At 41.8% G+C, this 22,876-nt stretch overlaps 1 protein-coding gene across 4 annotated transcripts in view; it reads right to left on the bottom strand.

Annotated features, from left to right (window-relative positions):
• Positions 1-22,876, bottom strand: part of LOC125451703 (dual specificity calcium/calmodulin-dependent 3',5'-cyclic nucleotide phosphodiesterase 1A-like) — a 793,424-nt gene that overhangs the window by 62,683 nt on the left and 707,865 nt on the right. For all 4 annotated transcript variants that reach the window (XM_059645774.1, XM_059645776.1, XM_059645775.1 and 1 more), the window contains 3 exons: positions 18,942-19,062; positions 14,124-14,299; positions 11,532-11,777 (listed from right to left, as the gene is read on the bottom strand). In XM_059645774.1, coding sequence (XP_059501757.1) covers positions 11,532-11,777; positions 14,124-14,299; positions 18,942-19,062 — 543 coding nt within the window. The remainder of the gene's footprint in view (positions 1-11,531; positions 11,778-14,123; positions 14,300-18,941; positions 19,063-22,876) is intronic.

Here is a 22,876-nt window from a genome sequence, read left to right as displayed (position 1 = left end):
GTATGTTAATGATTTGGATGACGGAACTAAATACCATATTGCCAAATTTGCAGCTGACAGAAAACTGGGTGGAAGACTGAGCTGTGAGGAAGATGCAGAGATGCTTCTATGTGATTTGAACAAACCAAGTGAGAGGGCAAATGCATGGTAGGCGCAGTGTATTGTGGGTAAATCAGAAGTTACCCACTTTGGTAGCAAAATCATTAAGACAATGTCTTCCGTCTTCACGTCTGTTCAAGCAGTGTTACAAATCAGATACAGTGGTGTGGGAGCAAGGCATGTCAAAGTAAAACAGAAAGGGCCAACATTACGTGTGAATAATGCATTTGGAGGTATTTCTTTGGAAACAATTTAATAGATGAAACAGAGTCAGGTGAAGGTGGTTCCACCCAATGTCACAACAGAGGACAAGAGATTGATTAGGATGGTGTGAAAAACTGCATCTGAAACAGCAGTCAAGATGAATAATGATGACTTACTCAGCATGGCGGGACGTTGGATGCCTTCCAGGCAGACATCGACAAATTCTTGATCTCACAAGGAATCAAGGGCTACGGGGAGAGTGCAGGGAAGTGGAGTTGAAATGCCCATCAGCCATGATTTAAATGGCAGAGTGGACTTGATGGGCCGAATGGCCTTACTTCCACTCCTATGTCTTATGGTCTTATGGCCACTATCACAAAATATCTGCATTAGATCATAAAATTTAGGAACATAAAGCCATTTGGTACACTGACTCTGTTCCACCAGCATGGCTGGTATGTTTCTCAACCCCATTCACCTACCATCACCCCCATAATGCTTGATCTCCTCACTACTCAAGAATCTGTTTATATTTATCTTAAATACACTCAATCCATCTGCAGCAATGAGTTCCACAGATTAATTATCCTCTGCTAAAAAAAATCTCCTAATCTCAGTTCTGAAGGCTAATTTCTTCACTCTGAGGCTGTGCTTTCAGGTCCTAGTCTCTCCTACTGGTTGAAACATCTTCTCCACATACACTCTATCCAGGCCTCACAGTATTCTGTAAGTTTCAATTAGATCCCCCCATCATCCTCCTAAACCCCATCGAATACAGATCCAAAATTCTTAACTGATCCTCATATGACAATTCCTTCATCCCTGGGATCATTCCTGCAAACTCCCTCTGGACCGCCTCCAATATCAGCCACATCCTTCCTCGGAAAAAGGACCCAAAATTACTCACAATATTCCAAATGCAATCTGACCAGAATCTTATGCAGCCTCAGCTTACATCTCTGCTGTTATATTCTAGCCCTCTTGAAATGGATGCTAATATTGCCAACTGAACTTGCATGTTAACTTTGAGAGAATCCTGAACAAAGACTCCCAAGTTCCTTTGTGCTTCATTTATTTCTCATTTGTAACTTTGATAAAGGCTGTTTCGCACTGCGATACAGACAGGAACCCAATTAAGGGGAATCAAGCACATGACTGTAGGTAAGATGGGACTGATTTTGGCAGGTGTTCACATGCTCATGAGAGAAAAGGGCAACAGCTTGCAAGGAAACAGGGATCAAATGCTGTTTTATTTATGCTGGGACAGGCAACCAAATTTACAAGAGAGGGAGATTTGTCTCTGAGGAGAGGGGAACCACTAAAAACAATTGAGACTAGAAAGAAAGGTGATTACTCAGCACATCATTCGGTTCCAGTCTGATGTCTAAAAGAAAGAAATGTGTAACTGCAATTAAGATGTGAAAGTTAGATAATATTGACTTCAATGCAATACAACAGTGACCTGAATAAATCCTTTAATGGGTAAAACAGTAAAAGATCAATAAGAAATGTTTAATAAATAATTTAATGCATCAAGGAAGAAGAGTTATACTTCATAGAAAGAAAAGCACAATGACTGAAGACCTCAATGTCAATTGGTTTCTGGGTGACACCTGCTGGTGCCTTGCATCTGCAGTAACTTGTTGGTAAGGTCTTCGTTTTTATGCTGAGTCTGAGGGCTGTCTAATTATCAAAGTCAGAAGTCACATGACACCATGTTATAGTCCAATAGGTGAATTTAAAATCACGAGCTTTCTGAGCGCTGCTCCTTTGTCAGGTGAGGTGGACTTGGTTGTGAAATATCGTGTGACTTCTAACTTTGTCTGCTGCAGTCCAACACTGGCAGGTCCATATCATAATTATCAGTGGCAGAAGATAGACCACTAGTGAAGTGGAGGAGCTTGTCTTACATAACAAAGTGTGGTTTATTATATCATAGCAATAATACAATTAACATGAACTGATTAAGCATAATTGTCAAGTACAGGAGCCAAAGGTGATATGTGTATTGTATGGGAACCCCTTGTTAGACTGTCTGATTCTCCATCCTAAGATCAGCAAATTGAGTGGAGCTTTGCACAACTTTTTATTCGTTCTTTCAGAACAATTAATGTAAACAACAGTAAGAGCCAACATAAAACTAAAAGAGAAAACAGACCAAAATATAAACAAAAGTCACTGATTCTGAAGAATGGAGAAGATGTATTGAAAATAGGAACTACAAAAAGGGAGTATGCAGAAAAAGCTTGGAAAGGATATAACCAGAACACTTTTTTTTTAACAATTGTATTCAGAATAAAAGACTGTTCAGGAACATTTTTTGCCTTTTAGAAACTGATAACAGTGACACCATGAATGAATATGAAGAAACTGTAGACATCTTGAATAATTGGCTTTGATTGCATTCACAACAGAGGAGAGATTTCATTTCTAATAGAGGAAATTAGCAGGTTGAAAATCTACAAGAAACCAGAACTGGAATAGGAACTCACTAAAATTAACATAAGCAAAGCCACAATAATGGAGAAATAAGAATATAAAAAACAGCAGCAAACAGAATGTTGCAGCAGTTTCTTCTGCCACAGCTCCACTTTGCTGCTCACTGCCAATATCACATGATTCCCTGGGAGATCAAAAATTCATCTATTCCAGCCCTTATTATACCAAGCGAAAGAGCATTCACAATCATCGGAGGAGAAAGTTTTAAAGTATCATAACCCATACAGTGAAGAAAATCCTCCACTTTTCAGTCACAAATTACCGAATCCATACCCCAAGGCCGGATTCCCTGACATGGAACAACCTTCCAGTATCTACCCAGTCAGGCGCTGTCAGAGTTGTTTATTCTAAACCGCAGAGAACAGGACCACGAACTGCTCAGTCTCCCATAAATGGACAATCCTACCCACCCAGGAACTTGTCTTGAGAACCACTGGTGTGGCAACCCCAAGGGAAGTATACCTTTCCTTCACATAGAGACCAAAAATTCATTCTGTACTCCAGGTGCCAATTTACCAAAACCGTGAACAATTGTATCAAGAATTGTACTCCCACCAATCCACTCCTCCCATCTCAGCCCCGACTCCAACCTACCAGCCTCATCTCCGCCTCCTTGACCTGACCGTTTTCCCCTGACTGACCTACCCTCACACTAACTCCACACCTACACTCACCTTTACTGGCTCCATCCCCACCTCTTTGACCTGTCCGTCTCCTCTCCACTGATCTGCTCCTTTATCCATCTTCCATCCGCCTCCCCCTCGCTTTCTATTTATTTCAGAATCCCCTTTCCCTCCCCCATGTCTGAAGAAGGGTCCAGACCCGAAACGTCAGCTTTCCTGCTCCTCTGATGCTGCTTGGCCTGCTGTGTTCATCCAGCTGTACACCTTGTTATCTCTGTACCCAGACTTTCTTTTGCTTGCTCTCCATTCACCTTGTAATAAAATTGACATGTAATTTATAATCCTAACTGCTGCACCTGCTATATGATTGATCCACCCCATATCTCATCTGATGGATTTGTTGCCACTATTCTCATTCAGGGTAGGAACCTACAGTACATTCTCATCCAGTGTGGTAGTGGAAAACCACTTGGCACTCTGATAAGATGAAGTTCTTGTCTTAAACAAGATACAATGACAGCAACTAGGCACAATATCAATAAGGATCCCGTGCCCAAAACCAGCAAAACCAGTGTAATATACAAAATACAACTCAAGGACTGTGAGAAACACTACATAGGCCAAACTGGGAGAAAACTGACAATACAGATACACGCACACCAACTAGCCACCAAGAGATATCACCAATTTTCACACATGGGCAATGAGAGGCACAAATTCGGCTGGGATAACACATCTATAATCACACAAGTCAAACAGAGACACACCAGGGGATTCCTGGAGGCCGAGTATTCCAAACGAATCTCCCCAGCAAACCGAGGCAATATAAATAACAAGTGGGACAGAACACCGACGCTTCACCGGAGGCACACTGACAATGTTACTGAGCAGGGTAGCCAAACCCACAGGTTCAGCGAGCAAGTCTACAACCTCATCCACAACCCGAGCTACAAATCTTCTCGAAAACTTTATCTTTGACATGCTTTCAATTTATTTTTGAAACTGTGCCAATTTTAGAGAGTTAAGCCTATAAAGATGTTGCTTAATTGGAACAAAATTTCCTATAACTGCATCATGTATAATCAATTTAGTAATGCCCAGCTTGTTCCCACATATCTCTCCATGTGATCGCAACTCTTTCAGGTCATTTTGCTTTTCCTCCAGAAGGTAACTCACTAATTTATCTCAATTTTTCAGAATTGCCTCATAGTCCAATTTAATTGTTTTATTCCAAAGCTATCCATAATTTCCTTGAAAAAGTTTGATGTCAAATTTTATGCTTGATCCAATTGTATCCTTGTGGATAGGCCTTAACTAGTAAAAAAAAGAGAAACTCTTCTATCATCCTTTTAGCCATGATACTGCAAAATGGAATGGCCTGTAGAAATCTAGTCGATACATCTATTATGGTCAACAAGTGCTGATTCCTACTTGTTGTTTTAGGGAGAGGTCCTACACAAATAATTAAGACCTTTGTAAAATGTTTCGCAAACGTTGGAAGGGGTATTAAGGATGTTGGTTCTATCACAGCCTGAGGTTTTCCTTCTACCTGACACATGTGACATGTCCAGCAAAATTCAGCCACATCTTTATGCAGTCCAGGTCATAATAATGTTCTTGTATTTTGGCTTGTGTTCTCCTTACTCTCAGACGTCCCACTGGTAATTCATGTGCTACCTGCAACATTTCCCTTCTATAGCCCACCGGTAATACAGTTTGTTGAACTTCTGCCCATTTTTCATCTGCCTGAGCATGTGATGCTCTCCATTCTGTCATCAACACCACATATTTAATTTCGTAACATTCTGGGTTATACTCAGGTTCTTCTTCTGTGCATGTTTTTTGATGCAACTGTTTACATTTTTTCCTTCTTTCTGTTGTAACTCAGCTAATTTCTCTGAACAAATTATATCCACTTTGTCCTCAACCTGCCCTTGATTCTTTTCTCACCCATTTGAGCAAATGTAGTTTCTGATCAGCGGACTTCACCCTCCTTATCTTTACTCTTTGATTTCTCTTCCTGTTTCAACCTATGGCTTTGTGACCTTGTTACCACACAGTCAGGAAAAGTCCCAGGATACACTTCCTATAACAGCTCAGTTGTTTGATTATCTGGTGGTTTTTCAATCACAGTAGGCATCACTTCCACCTGTGACCCAGCTGTACCATTACCAAGAATAAACTGTATCTCCTGAATGTAGAATTCCTCTATTACTACTCCCATCACTTACCAATCTTCACCAGACCCTCCAAACTCCCTTATATAATGGAGCATTAGTCTTCTCACCGTCAATCCCACATATTACCACCTTTTCTGACAATACTCCTTCTGAATTACGTATCCTCTCATCTCTCACCATCAAAGATTGACTTGCCCCTGTATCTCTTAAAATCTTAAGGTCTTTACCTACTACTCCTGGCACAGATGAGTGAACCTTACCCATGCAAGGAAATTCTCTATAGAGATCTGACACTTTTGAACCAACCAACCCCTGGCCAGGCTGTATTTTCTTTTGCAGCTTTTCAGGTTTGCCTGTGCTTTCCCTTGCCACTTTAACAAAACCGACTAGCTCATCCTGTTTGCCCACATTGGGCTTCCCAGTGCTTTTTCTAAGCCACCAACACTGTGGCTTCATGTGGCCCACTTTGTCACAGTGGAAACACCCGAGATTCTTTCTACTTCTCTCCCCTGCTCACTGGTTGGCTTCTTACCCTGTGGTAAGCTACCTTTACTATCTTGAATGAGATCTTCTTTTCCCTTTCCACCTGAGGATTTCTCTTTGCCACAGTTTCTATCCCTCACAGATTGAAATTGAAGTCAAATTCTGATTTATGAACCAAATCATAATCATCTGCCATTTCTGCTGCTAATCTTGCAGTTTTAACCCTCTGCTCTTCCACATGAGTTCTCACTACTTCAGGAAGTGAAGTTTTTAATTCTTCTGAAATAACTGTCTCCTTAAGAGTGTCACAAGGTTGACCAATTTTCAATGCCCTTATTCCCTATCAAAGTTACTTTGTTTGATCTTTCAAATTCTCGGTACATTGAACCAAGTTTCCATCCTCAGATTCCTAAAATGTTGTGTGCAGGATTCTGGCACTAGTTTATATGCACTTAAGTTGGCATTTTTCACCTCATCATACTCCGCAAATACCTCCTTTGATAGTGAAGCAAATACCTTATTAGCTTTAGCGACCAACTTTGCTTGGATCAACAGTATCCACATGGCTAGTGGCTGTTTCATGTGTTTAGCCACTGTCTCAAATAAAATGAAAAAGGGCTTCTACATCCTTCTCATCAAATCTTGGTAATGCTTTGACATATTAAAGCAAATCCCCAGCAAGACTTTGGCTACAACAATTTCCTCTCCATCACTGTCCTTATCACCTGGTCTTTAGTGACATTGGATTTGCTCTCCGTCACTGTCCTCATCACCAATCCCATCTTTCACCTCTGCCTCTGCTATTTTAATCTGTCTTTCACGCTTCAGTTCCAACGTCCAAAGCTCAAAAATTCGCTCTATCTCCCTTTCTTCTCTCTATCCTTTACTTGCCTCTTATTCTCCTTTTATTCTGCTAGGGCTGTTCTTGCTTTTTCTTTTTCTTCAGCTTTCAATCATAATTCAAACTGTTTCATTTCCTGTTAACATTCAAGCTCTTTTTCATTTGCAATTGAATTTTAGACATTTCCAATTATTCTGATTGCATTTCTTGCAATTCCCTCCTGTTTCTTCACGTGTACAGACAATCTCAAACTCAATTTGCCTATCAATTCCAAAAGCTCTTTCTTGCTTACCTTCTGTCAATCACCTCAAGCGACTTCTTCCACACTCAGGAAACTCTCTGCCCCCGAAAGAGCTATTATTACACGAGGCACATCATCTTTGAGCCAACCAAATGCAACAACTGAAAAGAGAACAACAACACTCGCCATTCACTTTCTATGAATCCAATAATCCTAACCAAACCTGACATTAGAGACTTTGATCTCAGACAAGCGCCCAATTTGTTATCAACCAGACCAAACACCCTCACAACATATCACAGAGATAGCCTACACCTAAACTTTTATTTAAAGGCAAGAGTAAGGTGTTGCATTCCAGATGTGATTCAATTAATCAGATTATTAGGCTTTATGTGCTTAAACCATAGTTAAAATGCAAACAAAGATATGGCATAACTTTAATTCTATCAAAATACTGAACTAAATAATACTTATATCTTAACTACTAGTCACGGTCAAATAGTGTTGGCTCGTTGGTCCAGGGGTATGATTCTCGGTCCTGGTGTGAGAGGACCTGGGTTCAAGTCCCAGATGAGCCCTACTTTAAAAATGGCACGGTGGCTCAGCGGTTAGCACTGCTGCCTCATAGTGCCAGGGATCTGGGTTTGATGCCAGCCTCTGGTGACTGTCTGTATGGAGTTTGCACGTTCTCCCTGTGTCTGCATGGGTTTCCTCCAGGTGCTCCGGTTTCCTCCCACAGTCCAAAGAGGTACAGGCTAGGTGGATTGGCCATGCTAAATTGCCTGTAGTGCCAGGGATGTTTGGGTTAGACACAGGAAATCAGGGTTGGGATAATACGTCTGGATGGGATGCTCTTCGGAGGGTTGGTGTGGACTTGTTGGTCTGAATGGCCTGTTTCCGCACCCTGGGGATTCTATGATTCCTTGAAATGTTCCAGTATAGCAATATACCCTTGGGAAAAAGCATATTCAGCAGAACAGATTTCTCTTGTCTACTGCCTCCTCCAGTCCAGGGGAAAGCAAAAACTGAAAGCATGTACCTCGTAGCAGAAAGAAAACTCTAACTTTTATAGGAGCAGAAAAACAGCCTTATCGTGCAAATTCACTGCAAAGCCCAACTTCAAGAACCAAAAGCAAAAACAGGTCAAAACTGTTTGGTTTAAGATTTTTCCAACTGCCTTCTATTTTAGGTGTCCTGTTTTTTTAAAACAAAAAGTCATGTGTATTAATCATCACTTCTGTTATTAAAGAAAACCTGCATACTTGGAAATTTTCATAATGAATTCCTGTAGTGATATCTTGATTGAGGTGACAGACCTCCAACAACCTCATTCTCATGGTTAGGTATGACTGTAACCAACGAAGAGTCATTCCCCAGGTTCCCATTGACTCTAGTTTACCCAGGGCTCTTTGATGTCAAACTGTCAAACACTGGCCTGATGTCAAAAGCGGTCACTCTCAGCTTACCTCAAGTTCAGCTCTTCCATCCATGTTTGGATAAATGCTGTAATGAGGTCAGGAGAGTGCCCCTGTCCAAGCACAAACTGAGCATCAGTGAGCAGATATTTTATTGAAGTGTCACTTGATAACGCGCTTGGTTTTCCCTTCCATCACTGTGGGTGATGGAGAAGAGACAGAAAGAGCAGTAATTGGCCAGGTTGAATTTGTCCTGCTTTTTGTTCCATATTATCTCATAGGTATCCATGTTACGTCTGTCCTAGATCAGGAAGTTCTGGAGCACATATTTTTGCACGATTGAACAATGTTGTCAAGGCCCATCGCTACTATATCAATTATCTTCAGTGATTTTGTGCTATCCTATGCGGCGAATTAAGCTGGATGCTGACTGGCATTTGTGATGCTGGGCACCTCTACAGGAGTCTGAGAAGAATCACCGACTCAGCACACCTAGCTGAAAATGGATGCAAATGTATCAGCTTTGTCTTTTGCACTGATTGAGGAGGGAGATATTTGTAGAGGTTCTACCTCCAGCAAGCTGTTTAAATACCTACTACCACTGATCATTGGACATGACTCGACTGCAGAACTTAGAAGTGATCCACTGCTTGGGGGATCACTTAGCTCTGACTATGGGATGCTTCTGCCATTTTACACTGAAGTAGGTCCTGTGCTCTGGCTTCACCAGGTTGACACCTCATTTTAGTTATGCCTGGTGCTGCTCCTGGCATGGCATGCTGCATTCTCTAATAAGCCAGGTTCAGTCTCCCAGCTTGATGGGTATGATAGAGTGGGGATATGCTAAGCCACGAAGTTGCGGATAATATTTAAATACAGTTCTGCTGATGTTGGTGACACCCAGCACCTCATGCACGCCCAGTCTTTGGTTGCAAGATCTGTTCAAAGTCCATCCCATTTAGCACGGTGATAGTGCCACACAACATGTGGAGGATATTTTCAATGTGAAGATGGGACATTATCTTCACAAGGACTGTGGATACTGCAATGCAGAGATGCATTTGCAGCAGGCAGCTTGATACAACCAAGTGCCTTGTTAGGCCCATTCAGAAGTCAGTTAAACGCCACCACATCACTGCGTGGCCTAAATTACAGATCGATCAGATTGCAGAAGGATGGCAGATTTACTTCCCTCAAAAAAGTAGTTGCAGGACTATGCTGAGTCTTTGAACCCTTTGTCTCAAAAGGTGGTTGAAGAAGAGTTTTTGAGACATAGGTAGATGGTTCTTCATAAACATGGGGAAGGAACATTATGGAGGAAAGGTGGGAATGTGAAGTAATCAGATCAGCCATGATCTTAGTGGCAGAACACAATTATGGGACCAAGCGTCCCACCCTGGTCCGAATGCATGTGCTCATGTCCTTTTAATAGGTTGTTCTGACTGGCTGTTCCCACCATCCCAAGACTCTCAGCCCTTTCCACTCCACAACACCAAGTCCTAACCCTAGGCTGTGTAATGTATTCTTTTGTGCTGTTGTGTGAAATTTGGTAACATGAATACTGAGACTGGATTGAGAACAAACAGACACTGGAATGATTGGGCCCGAGCTGCTTGTAATTCATCAGGGAAGTTAGTCAGTCAACGTTTTACAGTCACCATTCAAGCAGGAGGTTTTTACAAGAACATCACATGACATTACATCACGCTGCTGTCATCGCTTGATTCCCTCAAAGGTGCATACTTATCTGATCATAGATATATGCAATATTGTTTTCTCTCCATCTTCGGTCCGCCTCCCCCTCTCTCCCTATTTATTCCAGTTCCCTCTCCCCATCCCCCTCACTGAAGAAGGGTCTCGGCCCGAAACGTCAGCTTTTGTGCTCCGGAGATGCTGCTTGGCCTGCTGTGTTCATCCAGCTCCACACTTTGTTATCTTGCAATATCAAGGCATTGTGTTTCCTTGGCTCCCCTTTCCATTCTTTCATACTACTGAACCTCAACCCCTCCCTTCCACTTATGCCTTGCTCACTAAAGACAACACCTTCCCAGTCCTGCGTCTCCATGCAAGCTGTTATTATTCTGACCCCCACCCCCCCAACCCTGCCTTTCATGTGCCACAGAGTTCAACAAGGCAAACTGTTAGCATCAGACAAACTGGCACAATTACACACTTGTACTGAGGTGATCTTGCTGCCTCAAGAGTCTTATTTGCCACTGACATTACCTTGACAATATGGCATAACCTTTTAAAAAATGTTAATGAGTATTCATGGCATTGCAAAGAATTACAAACACAAATCTACCATAGAACAGCATGAGGCTCAACACATCACAGAAACACTGCAAGCTTAATCTTTGCATTTTAATCTGCTGACAGACATGAAAATCTTGTATTCCACCAAATTCAGTCAAACACATGCTGCGCTTAAAGGCTCTGAATAATCGAACCCTCCTTATTTAGTTGGATCAATCATATATACATAATCAATAAATTCTGTTTAATTCAATGCTCCATTAAATATCTTGTGCTTTCTTTAAACATGTTGTTGTGAGCCAGGGAAGATCAGAAGTTGATTGAATGGTAATCTGCATTAAATTGCATCAACCAAGCTTCTGAACATTACACCAATTTATGTCTACCTGAGGGCAGTGATTATCCTTCTCATTCTTCACTATATTTCCAGTTTGTAACGTGCAGAGTAGAAGAAAGGCTCCCTACAGTCCAGGTCATTAATACATATCAAAAGTTCACTGGTTTGAATACCTGAAATATAGATTTAGTGGGAAAGAACAGAGTGGTGGCACTAATTATCCAAAATCCCACAGCAGGTGCAAATATAATGGGCTGAATGACTTCCTGCTGCATTGTGAATGTTTGTGTTAAGAGGTTGTAAGTACAAAAATCTCAGATTTGAGCAGGCAAATGTAAAGATGCTTGACTCACCATTCTGCATAAGCCGTGCTCTGCCTTCTGACAGAGAACCAGTTCCTTTCTCAGGTTTCCAAAAGCTTACATCCTTTTTAGAAGTCGAGATGAAACTCGTTCTCCAGTCTTTTTTGTTTTCTTCATTTTCCTTTTCCTGTGATGCCATTTGTTCTCTGTAAATCCGAAGCCCTTTCTTTTCAAGGGCTGCCTGGGCCTCTGCTCTTTCCTTTTCTTCAGCTTCTTTTCTGGCTTTTTCTTCAGCATCTAATAAAACAAACAAAATATAGTGACATTGTTAGAGCATTTGTGAACATTACTTACTTATCAAATGTTAACTTATTTTAACCATAAAGTCATAATTGCACCCATTTATGCTGTACCTTTGTTCCTACACTTCTCAGACCCTCTGTAAGTGGCGTTCGTGTTAAGAAACTCTGTCCACATTGTGTTGATATTAATGGCTTTGAGAGGCGAATTCTGTCCTCTTTTTTGAAGAGAGGTTTTAAGACCAAAGCATCAAGCTGTCTATTCGAAACCAATAAAGTAAACTGCTTGTAAGACCTTGTGTTATTTTTTTAAAGTTGTAACAATAGAAGCAGTATGAATGGATGGGGTCAAGCTTCCACAGAACGAGGGTTTTTGTTTAGCTTCCCGCAGTTGTTGGTGTTTTTAAGTTGGTTCGTTTTCTCTAACAGAACTTTCTCTCTGCAACCAGAATCACAGGTGAGACAACAAAGTGTAGAGCTGGATGAACACATCAGGCCAAGCAGCATCTTAGGAGCACAAGATGCTGCTCGGCCTGCTGTGTTCATCCAGCTCTACATTTTGTTATCTCAGCTTCTCCAGCACCTGTAGTTCTTACTATCACATGTGAGACAACCCAGTTTTTTTGAATTTGCCCTTGCAGAGTATCTATTTATGGATGTTACAGTGTTGGAACAGTTGCTGTTTAGTAGTTAAATAATCTATTATTCTGTTAGATTTTCTAATAAAGTTAAAGCTTTACCAGTTCTTCTTTCTTTTGTTTCTATTTTAATTGTAGGGTGAGATTAAAGTGTGTTTTGCTTAAAGCCAAATAGTGTAATCAATTGAATTACATCTGGAACACAGCACCTTACATTTGCCTTTAAATAGAGTAAAAGTTAGGGTCTAGGCTATCTCCTTGATATATTTAAAGTGGGTGTGGACTGGTTCACAACATCATGAATTAATAATAAACTAAAAATCTGTTTTCCCCATGTCACAATTAAAGAGCACCAACGTTTGTTGCGGGGGTGCCAGAAATGGGGTGAGTGGGAATTGCACTCTATTGTTAACTCTGGGCAATTTTACCACCACAGGTACAATTGCATAAGTTCCACTTGCTGCTTCCAACCAGTGTTTCTGCGGAGATTTGGTCCTGGGTTCTGGTAGCAAGCCAGGTGTGCAGCTGGGACAATGCCCAATTTTGCAAAAGACATGTCGGAGAAATTACCCACTTTGATTCTGTGGATCTTCAGTTCTCGGAGAGTCTGGCAAGGCAAACATGGACCAAATGTTGAGGCTGCTGAATGTGAAGGCAGGTAGGACAGAAGGCCGACCTTGGCACTGCATTGAATCACACAAACTCAAACTCACGGCCTCAGCACTGACTCGACTCTTGCCCTCAGCATGGCCATATTTTGGGCCAGCAAGGCAATCTCTTGGCTCAGTGTGGTAATCTCTTTTGACAAACCATCTGGGTTGAGAGGACAATCAGATAAGAGATTGCCATGATGGGCCAAGAGATTGCCATGCTGGGCCAAGAGATGGCCATGCTGGGGCAAAAGATGGCCATACTGGGCCAAGAGATTGCCATGCTGGGCCAAGAGAAGGCCGTGCTGGGCCAAGAGATGGCCATATGAAATCTCTTCTTCTTGAGGGCAAATTGACCCTATCCATGGATAAAACCCTGATAAGTCATTGGCAATGAAAATCTCTTGGCTGATTTACACATATTAGAACTATCAAGGGTTGATGTGTCATAAATATATCCTGCTTAATTGAACAGACAACAAGGTACTCCTCCTAAAGTTGACAGAGTGTCTGTTAACATACGCTTGTTGGATCCTGGTATTACCATCTGAACGGAAACACAATTGTTAACTATGAGGTTTGAGGAATGGCCAAAGTAACAAGGAAATTAATCAGGACCAGAAGAAGCCAAAAGTGATACATTGTCAATGTTGTTTTCTCCTGGTGGTATTGGCAAAATTGGGAACATTTCCTGTGGCTCACTTGGAAAAGATTTCTTTGACTACTTTAAGGTGGCAAATCCACACTTCCAATTGGGCAGAGTAACTTACAGAAATTATTTGTAAAACTTTGTGGATGCCTGGTTCTATAGCAGTAGGACAGATGGACACTGCTCCTGATGGACTGACTGACACCAATAGTTTCAGGACTTCACTTGAGCTGGCAAACTCATGGACAGAACAGTCAGCTGTAATTGCTGAGCGTGAAAGTCAATGTTAACTGTGTGAAATCAGCTTGCAAGAAGATCCCAGTATTTCGGCTGTACATTAGATATGATATTGAATTAAGTCTGATATATCACTGAGGAAGTAGTAAATGCAGTCACCAGCTACTTACCTTTTGCATGTAATGCTTTCCATTTTTCACGGTTTTGTTGCAATATTTCACTCCAGATACTTTTAAAGTTCTTCATATCCACAGCAAGCAGGGAAGAATTCACAGAAGAATTTCCTTCAGACAGTATATTTTTCAAGTTTGTCCGTTTCACTTCAGTAGATGAAATACTATGCACACTGGACAGAATGAAAATGACTAGGTTAATATTAGATTCCAGTAAACATACTGACCTGATATTTATGGCAAATGTTGGAGAGTACAGTTGAGGCACAAAATTTCCAAAGGTACTGCTGTACTTAATATACAGTCCTGGTTGCTAGGTAGGGTGTAACAAGAATGGCAGGAGGCCTGTTGAGACAGAACGTAGAACCAGTAGGCCCCAATAAAAATTTAAGGGAAAGGCCAGTGAGCAAATCTGGAGGCGACAGCCTGCTGTCAGAGTTGGAGGAGGGAAGGATATACAGGCTGGGCACAGGCCTAAGTTTCGGAAATGAGTGAGGGAGATGTTGCAGTTGAGTCTGGAGAGAGGAGCTCAGAATTAGTAGCAGAAACACTGAAAAATTTCTTGAAGGTTTTGGGCTGAACACTCTGTTTTGCCTGGACTATCAGAAGGACTGTTTGAAAAAAGGAACCTGGGGCTCTCACTTTAACTTCACTGTTGTGTTAGCTAGCACAGTGCGAAATTCTAAATCTGTCTGGACGAGCCTGATTTGAAATATGTCGTTGAGTGTTCTCTCTTCACAGTGGGGCCTGGAAAAGGCTTACAATTCATTGACTTTGAAAATGGGGTAAGGTTTCCCATGCATAACTGCTTAATCCACCGAATCTCTCCTGCTTGTTGAGTGGTCAGAAGTGTTAATATTGAGGCCAATAATTGGGAAATGAGCTATTAAGCCTGAGCTATGGCTTAAAAATCAATCAATTATAATATGAATGTGTGAGAACAGATGGGTGAATGGAACTGCTGTGATTAATAACAAGCTCTACAAAATATAACTCAGTTTTAGAATGAAGATGCCTCATGTTAAATTATGACTGAGGCAGTATGGGCTGAGGTTAGAAACAGGAAAGGAGAGGTCACCCTGTTGGGAGCTTTCTATAGGCCTCCGAATAGTTCCAGAGATGTAGAGGAAAGGATAGCAAAGATGATTCTCGATAGGAGTGAGAGAGACAGGGTAGTTGTCATGGGGGACTTCAACTTTCCAGATATTGACTGGGAACATGATAGTTTGAGTACTATAGATGGGTATGTTTTTGTCCAGAGTGTGCAGGAGGGCTTCCTGACACAGTATGCAGACAGGCCAACAAGGGGCGAAGCCACATTAGATTTGGTACTGGGTAATGAGCCCGGCCAGGTGTCAGATTTGGAAGTAGGTGAGCACTTTGGTGATAGCGATCACAATTCTGTTATGTTTACATTAGTGATGGAAAGGGATAGGTGTATACCACTGGGCGAGAGTTATAGCTGGGGGAAAGGCAATTATGATGAGATTAGGCAAGATTTAGGGAGCATAGAATGGGGAAGGAAACTGCAGGGGATGGGCACATTAGAAATGTGGAGCTTATTCAAGGAAAAGTTCCTGTGTGTCCTAGAAAAGTATGTACCTGTCAGGCAGGGAGGAAGCTGTAGAGCGCGGGAGCCGTGGTTTACAAAGGAGGTGGAATGCCTGGTCAAGAGGAAGAAGAAGGCTTATGTTAGGATGAGATGTGAAGGCTCAGTTAGGGCAATTGAGGGCTACGAGGTAGCCCAGAAAGACCTAAAGAGAGAGCTCAGAAGAACCAGGAGGAGACATGAGAAGTTGTTGGCGGATAGGATCAGGGTAAACCCTAAGGCATTCTATAGGTATTTAAGGAATACAAGAATGACGAAAGTAAGATTAAGCCCAATCAAGGATAGTAGTGGTAAGTTGAGTGTGGAGTCAGATGAGATAGGGGAAGCACTAAATGAATATTTTTCAACAGTATTCACTCTACAAAACGACAATGTTGTCGAGGAGAATACTGAGATACAGGCTACTAGACTAGGTGGGATTGAGGTTCACACAGAAGAGGTATTAGAAATCCTTCAGAAGGTGAAGATAGATAAGTCCCTTGGGCTGGATGGGATTTATCCTCGGAACCTCTGTGAAGCCAGGGAGGAGATTGCCGAGCCTTTGGCATTGATCTTTAACTTGTCATTGTCTACAGGAATAGTGTCAGATGACTGGAGGATAGCAAATGTGGTTCCCCTGTTCAAGAAGGGGAGTAGAGACAACCCTGGTAATTATAGACTAATGAGCCTTACCTCAGTTGTTGGTAAAGTGTTGGAAAAGGTTATAAGGGATAGGATTTATAATCATCTAGAAAAGAATAAATTGATTAGGCATAGTCAGCACGGTTTTGTGAAGGGAAGGTCGTGCCTTACAAACCTTATTAAGTTCTTTGAGAAGATCACCAAACTGGTAGATGAGAGGTTGATGTGTTGTATATGGATTTCAGCAAGGCTTTCGATAAGGTTCCCCACAATAGGCTATTGGACAAAATGCAGATGAATGGAATTGGGGGAGATATAGCAGTTTGGATCGGAAATTGGCTTGCTGAAAGAAGACAGAGGGTGGTAGTTGATGGGAAATGTTCATCCTGGAGGCCAGTTACTAGTGGTGTACTGCAAGGCTCGGTGTTGGGTCCACTGCTGTTTGTCATTTTTATAAACGACCTGGATGAGGGCGTAGGAGGATGGGTTAGTAAATTTGCAGACAACACTAAGGTCAGTGGAGTTGTGGATAGTGACGAGGGATGCTGTAGGTTGCAGAGAGACATAGGTAAGCTGCAGAGCTGGGCTGAGAGGTGGCAAATGGAGTTTAGTGCAGACAAGTGTGAGGTGATGCACTTTGGCAGGAGTAACCAGAAGGCAAAGTACAGGGCTAATGGTAAGATTCTTAGTAGTGTAGATGAGCAGAGAGATCTCGGTGTCCATGTACACAAATCCTTGAAAGTTGCCACCCAGGTTGACAGGGCTGTCAAGAAGGCATACAGTGTTTTAGCTTTTATTAATAGAGGAATCGAGTTCCGGAACCAAGAGGTTATGCTGCAGCTGTACAAAACTCTGGTGCGGCCGCACTTGGAGTATTGTGTACAGTTCTGGTCACCGCATTATAAGAAGGATGTGGAAGCTTTGGAAAGGGTGCAGAGGAGATTTACTAGGATGTTGCCTGGTATGGAGGGAAGGTCTTATGAGCAAAGGCTGAGGGACTTGAGGCTGTTTTCATTAGCGAGAAGAAGGTTGAGAGGTGACTTAATTGAAACATATAAAATAATCAGAGGGCTAGATAGGGTGGATAGGGAGAGCCTTTTTCCTAGGATGGTGACGGCGAGCACGAGGGGGCATAGCTTTAAATTGAGGGGTGGAAGATATAGGACAGATGTCGGAGGTAGTTTCTTTATTCAGAGAGTAGTAAGGGAATGGAACGCTTTGTCTGCAATGGTAGTAGATTCGCCAACTTTAGGTACATTTAAGTCGTCATTGGACAAGCATATGGACGTACATGGAATAGTGTAGGTTAGATGGGCTTGAGATCGGTATGACAGGTCGGCACAACATCGAGGGCCGAAGGGCCTGTACTGTGTTGTAATGTTCTATTCTATGCTTCATTTTGCTTATTGTTGATAGCGCATCACTTAAACTCTTTTATAGAGTTATGTCACTATAAGCATCACCAAATTTTTTTTTTAAGAATGTGATCCAATGTTAGTTTGCAAATACTCAGTCCTGAACACATTTGACTGACATTGATCAAATCACTTAAATGAGCTCAGTCTTCATTCACACGCAGACGAGTGGGACACTGCTAGAAATTTACTGGGCATTAATTTGGAGTCTCCCTTTTCAGATGGAAATATGGAAAAATTTCTTCTCTGAGGACTTTTGGTGCTTAGAATTCTCTTCCCCAGTGAGCAATGGAAGCTAGGTCATTGAATTTACTCAAGGCTGAGTGAGGCCGATTTTTGAATGCCAAGGAAGTCAAATGTTATGAAGCAGTCAGGATAGTGAGTTTAGGCCACACTTAAATCAGGAAGATCTCATTCAATTTCAGAGCAGGCTCAAAAACCCAAACAGCCTCCTCCTGCTCCTCTTTTCCTATGTTCTCATGTCTATGCACCATGATTTTCACTGCTGTGTGAGCCTCGATTTTAAATAATATTCTGTGTTTCTGCAGGGTCTGGCTAAATAACTGACCCATGTTTCAAAGCTTCTTGGGTTTGTACCCAAACTCAGCAGGAACCTCTGCCTTACAGGGAGGCTGATTGCTCCTTCAAAGCAATAAGAAAACGCCACAATGTTCCTAATTTACCTTGCTGAAATACAGTCCTCTACGGGGTTAATTTCCCAGACGTTCACCATTGCAAACCCATTTACATCTCAACTTAAACTAGGACTCCAGTGGTAAATCAGAGTCCAATCTGGTTATTTAAACAGGGCCGAACAGTTTGAGGCTGACGTCCTGGGCGTTTTCAGTTTAAAAATCAGTCAGATCAGGGTGGAAATTCCCCCATTCTACTTTAACTGTCCCTTTCCATGACTACATTCATTGTTTGTCCCCAGCTCCACATTCTTGATGACAGCAGCTCCTAAGAGATCAGAATCATGCTCCTTTAAACTGAATGCCTGTTAATGGCTCATTTGACCAATTTCAGCAGTAATTTGGGAGAAGGGCTTGTAAGGGAAGGAATACTCTTTTGTTTCATCAGACAGGAGACCATTATTAAAAGGGAACAGCTCATGAAAAGTTGCCAACCATTGGAGTGACTGGATGACTCAAATCTTAGTTTCTGACTAACCTGGCTCGCCGAAATCCGCTGGCACTGGAGCGGGATGCCTCTTCAATAAGGGGGGTCACAATCTTTTCGGTCATGTCAGTCAGAACAGAAAATGTTGGCTCCACAATAAAATCAATGAAACCTGGAAAAATCATGGCAATTATGTCAGAAATAAGGAATGCTTCTTAAACACCTGCAAATTGAGTGAATTCTTTTATCTGGCACAGATGTGTTTTGTTTTAAGAATCAGAATCACTGAATAAATGTCATTATCATGATTGTATGTTCATGATGGCAAGAGAGACATTAATCGTTCATTCTTCCAGAGATTCAACTATCTACAGTACAGTTTAGTTCAGAGTTGATGTAGCAAGGTGGTTTTTCGCTTGTTGTTAGAATTTCATATCTAGTCGCATTAGTTAAAAATTGGGCTGTTGGAACTTGTGTTTTAGAATCAAAGCTACTATATTGCATCTACTGATGGCTTATTTCTTTTAAATGTACATTGGAGATGTGACATTATAGCAGAGAAAACATGCACAGCTCTTAATGAATTCAGAATTTTCTCATTCAGATCCCACTTCTGCTTAATGGGAGCAAACCTAGAGTGTAGTCAATGATAGGTTTCATTACAGTGATGTTACCACTGAATTAGTCACCAATTTCTTTGCTATTGCTTTCCATATGTTGAGTGTGGTATTGTAGACGGTGTCTCCTGGCATGTTCCATTTTGCTTCTGCACTCTATGTGGGAATGAGAGAGTGCCTGTGGGAATGAGAGAGTGCCTGTGGGAATGAGAGAGTGCCTGTGGAAATGCATCACAGAAGTGAGTAGGTGGTGTAGCTGATTTAATATGAGGACAGTTTTGTGTTTTCAGTTAAAAAATAAAGTAGGGGCTGCATCCACACACCAGGGTGTGATCTGTATCACACAGGGGCTTCTCTGATGAAGGGTCTAGGCCCGAAATGTCAGCTTTTGTGCTCCTGAGATGCTGCTTGGCCTGCTGTGTTCATCCAGCCTCACACTTTGTTATGTTGTTCATGGCATATATTGCCTATCCCTAATTACCTTAAAAGTGGTGTTCTTGAGCTGCCATAGTTTTTGGTGCGTAGGAACACCCACAATGCTGTCAGGATGTTGATGAAACAACAGTGAGGGAATGACAGTATCATCACATGTCAGGTTCGTAAGTGGCTAGGAGGAGAACGTGCAGGTAATAGTGTTCCCACACATCTGCTGCCACTGTAGTAATGGTCACATGTTTGAATGGAGCTTGCGAAGGAGCAGTACATCTTGTAAATGAATACTTACGGCTGCATTATATGTCAATGGTGAAGGGAGTCAATGTTAAAGGTGGTAGAGAGGGTCAATTAAACAATTCCTGGTTGGTGTGTTGAGATTGTTGAGTGTTGTTGGAGCTGCATCCACGTGTACAGGTTGAAAGTGCAACACTTCTGCTTCATAAATAATGGACAACTATTAGGGAGACACGAGGTGAGTTACTTTCCACAGAATCCCAAGCCTCTGACCTGTTCTTTTTATACGCCTGAACCAGTTCAGTTTCTGGTCAATGATAATCTCCAGAATGATTTTTGTCAGGGATTCAGCTGTGGTGATAGCAATAAATATTCTCTGTTGTTAGAGATGTTCTGTGCCAGGTTATTTGTATAGCACAAATGTTACTTACCACTTATCAGCATAAATCTGAATGTTGTCCAAATTTTACTGGACATGGACAAGGTCAGCTTCATTATCTGAGGAGTCATGAATCATGATGAACATTGTGCAACCATCAGTGACCAGATGCACTTCTGATAGTGTGATGGAGGGAAAGTCATTGACAAAGCAGCTGCAGATGGTTGGGCCTGAGATATTAGCATGAAGAACTCCTGTAGTGCCATCCTGAAGCTGAGATGATTGACTTCCAACAACTACAACCATTTAGCTTAGCTCTAATTATGATTCCGTTTTGCAGAGAGTTTACCTCTGATTCCCATTGACTCAAATTTTCTAGGGGTCCTTGAAGATATAGCCTGTCAAATGTTGCCTTGATGTCAAAGACAGTCATGAGCCTGTCACTTCTGAAGCTCAGCTCTTGTGTTTGGGCCAAGGCTATAAAATGAGCTCAGGAGCTGCCAAACCCCAGGTTAAGCATTAGTGAGCAGGTTATTCCTTTCCATGTGCCATTTGGTAGCCCTTTTGACAACTGCTTCCATCACTTTATTGATGACCGAGAGTAGACTGATGTGGTGGGAACTGGCCAGCCTGGCTTCATCCTGCTTTTCATTCACAGGAATAGATGTTTGCTTTTAAATACGTTGTATTTTTCATTAGTCAGGATTGCTTAAAATTAAGATTTGATGCATTTTTGACCATAGTTTGCTTGTAAGTTTTCACTTTAAAGTGTCACCCTTGTTATATCATGGATCTGAAGGGCAGTTGATAGCGGATAGAGAGAGGCTGGCTATGTGGGACAACACAGAGAAGAGATGTGAATATCAGGGGAAGGGGGTGCGAGTGGTAAGGGCTAGGGACATGATGATGTCACAGTGAACTAAATCCGGCCTTCTAATGGGCCTTGGCTCAAAGACTTAACTGACACCATCTCAGGGCTCAGAAAAAACAGAAATTTAAACTGCCAAGCATCCAGGGAAATGAAAATACGGTGGGTATGACTGACTTGTCATAATGGGTCAAACGCAGCTGTCACAGTAGACAGTTACAGAATGAAGAAATCATGAAGGTTTACAGGAGAACTCAGCATTCACCTCCTGAGGCCCAAATTACTATCATAAACAAGCTGCATACTGAAGCATTAGAATCAGGACAGGGGCACGTTATGAAAAACCGTGCATTCCAAAAAATTCTTTTTGCTCTGGGTCACTCTACTTGCCTGTATCTGGCTAGAGACAGTGAGATAATGCTAGCCCTTACTTATGATCTGGAATTATTACAAGTTGTGCCATGATACTCAGCACCAGGCTCAAAGGAGCCAAACACACAAAAATTTTAAAAGTCATAGTCACTTTGGTAGTTACAAATGAAGAAGTCCTTGCCCTATTATAAGGTTATGGCTGTAGTGAATGGTAGATTATGTTCTCTCCCTCTTTAGTGAAACAAAGAAGGGGAGGCCATTCAGCTCACTGAGTGCATGCGCCCCTTGTACAGTAATCCATTCAATCACATTCTTACGCTGCAGGTCTACTAGTTCTGCAAGTTTACTTCCCCAAATACTATTGAATTTCCTTTGGAAATCATTAAACATCCCTGCATCCACAATTCCCATAGGCCACATGTTCTCCTCAGGGTTGGAGTAGAAGGAGAGGAATCCTGTTGTCAGGGATTAATGGTAATGATAGGATTGAAGAGGGTGTTCTGCTGCAAAATTATGAATGGTCAAGGCCTACAGTTATAAACCAAAACTCCAAGCTGACAATCTCGGGTTTAGTACCTGAGCCACCGTCAAACTGGCTCAGGGCAAAGAAAGTCAAGGAATTGAATGTGTGGCTCAAAGATTGGAGTGAGAGGAATGGTTTTCCATTCAGGGGCACTGGCCCCGTTATTGGCAGAGAACGGAGCTGTTCCATTAGAACAGGCTTCACTTAAATTATGCTAAGAACAGTCTCCTAGCAATGTAAATAGCAAAAGTTGGAAAGAGGGCTTTTAACTAATTAGACAGGGATTACAGGGTAGGGGGGGCTGTGCTCAGGAGGGGTTATATTTAGTTTTACAATATAAGAGGATACTGTGGCATTGCAGAACAATAATTCTGATAATGAACAGAATGTACAAGAACAGAAACAGAATGTACCAGCATAAAAAGACAACAGCTGATGGAATCAAAGAGAAAAAATTGGAAACGGGCAAAATTCGTAACTCTTTACTTAGATGCATGTAGTATCCAAAACAAAAATGAGTTGCACAAAAAGAGGTTAATGCATATATTTTCATAGGTG

The sequence above is a fragment of the Stegostoma tigrinum genome, chromosome 5 (genome assembly GCF_030684315.1).
Source record: "Stegostoma tigrinum isolate sSteTig4 chromosome 5, sSteTig4.hap1, whole genome shotgun sequence".
In the NCBI taxonomy this organism is placed as follows: domain Eukaryota; kingdom Metazoa; phylum Chordata; class Chondrichthyes; order Orectolobiformes; family Stegostomatidae; genus Stegostoma; species Stegostoma tigrinum.
This window is presented reverse-complemented; position numbering and strand designations above follow the sequence as displayed.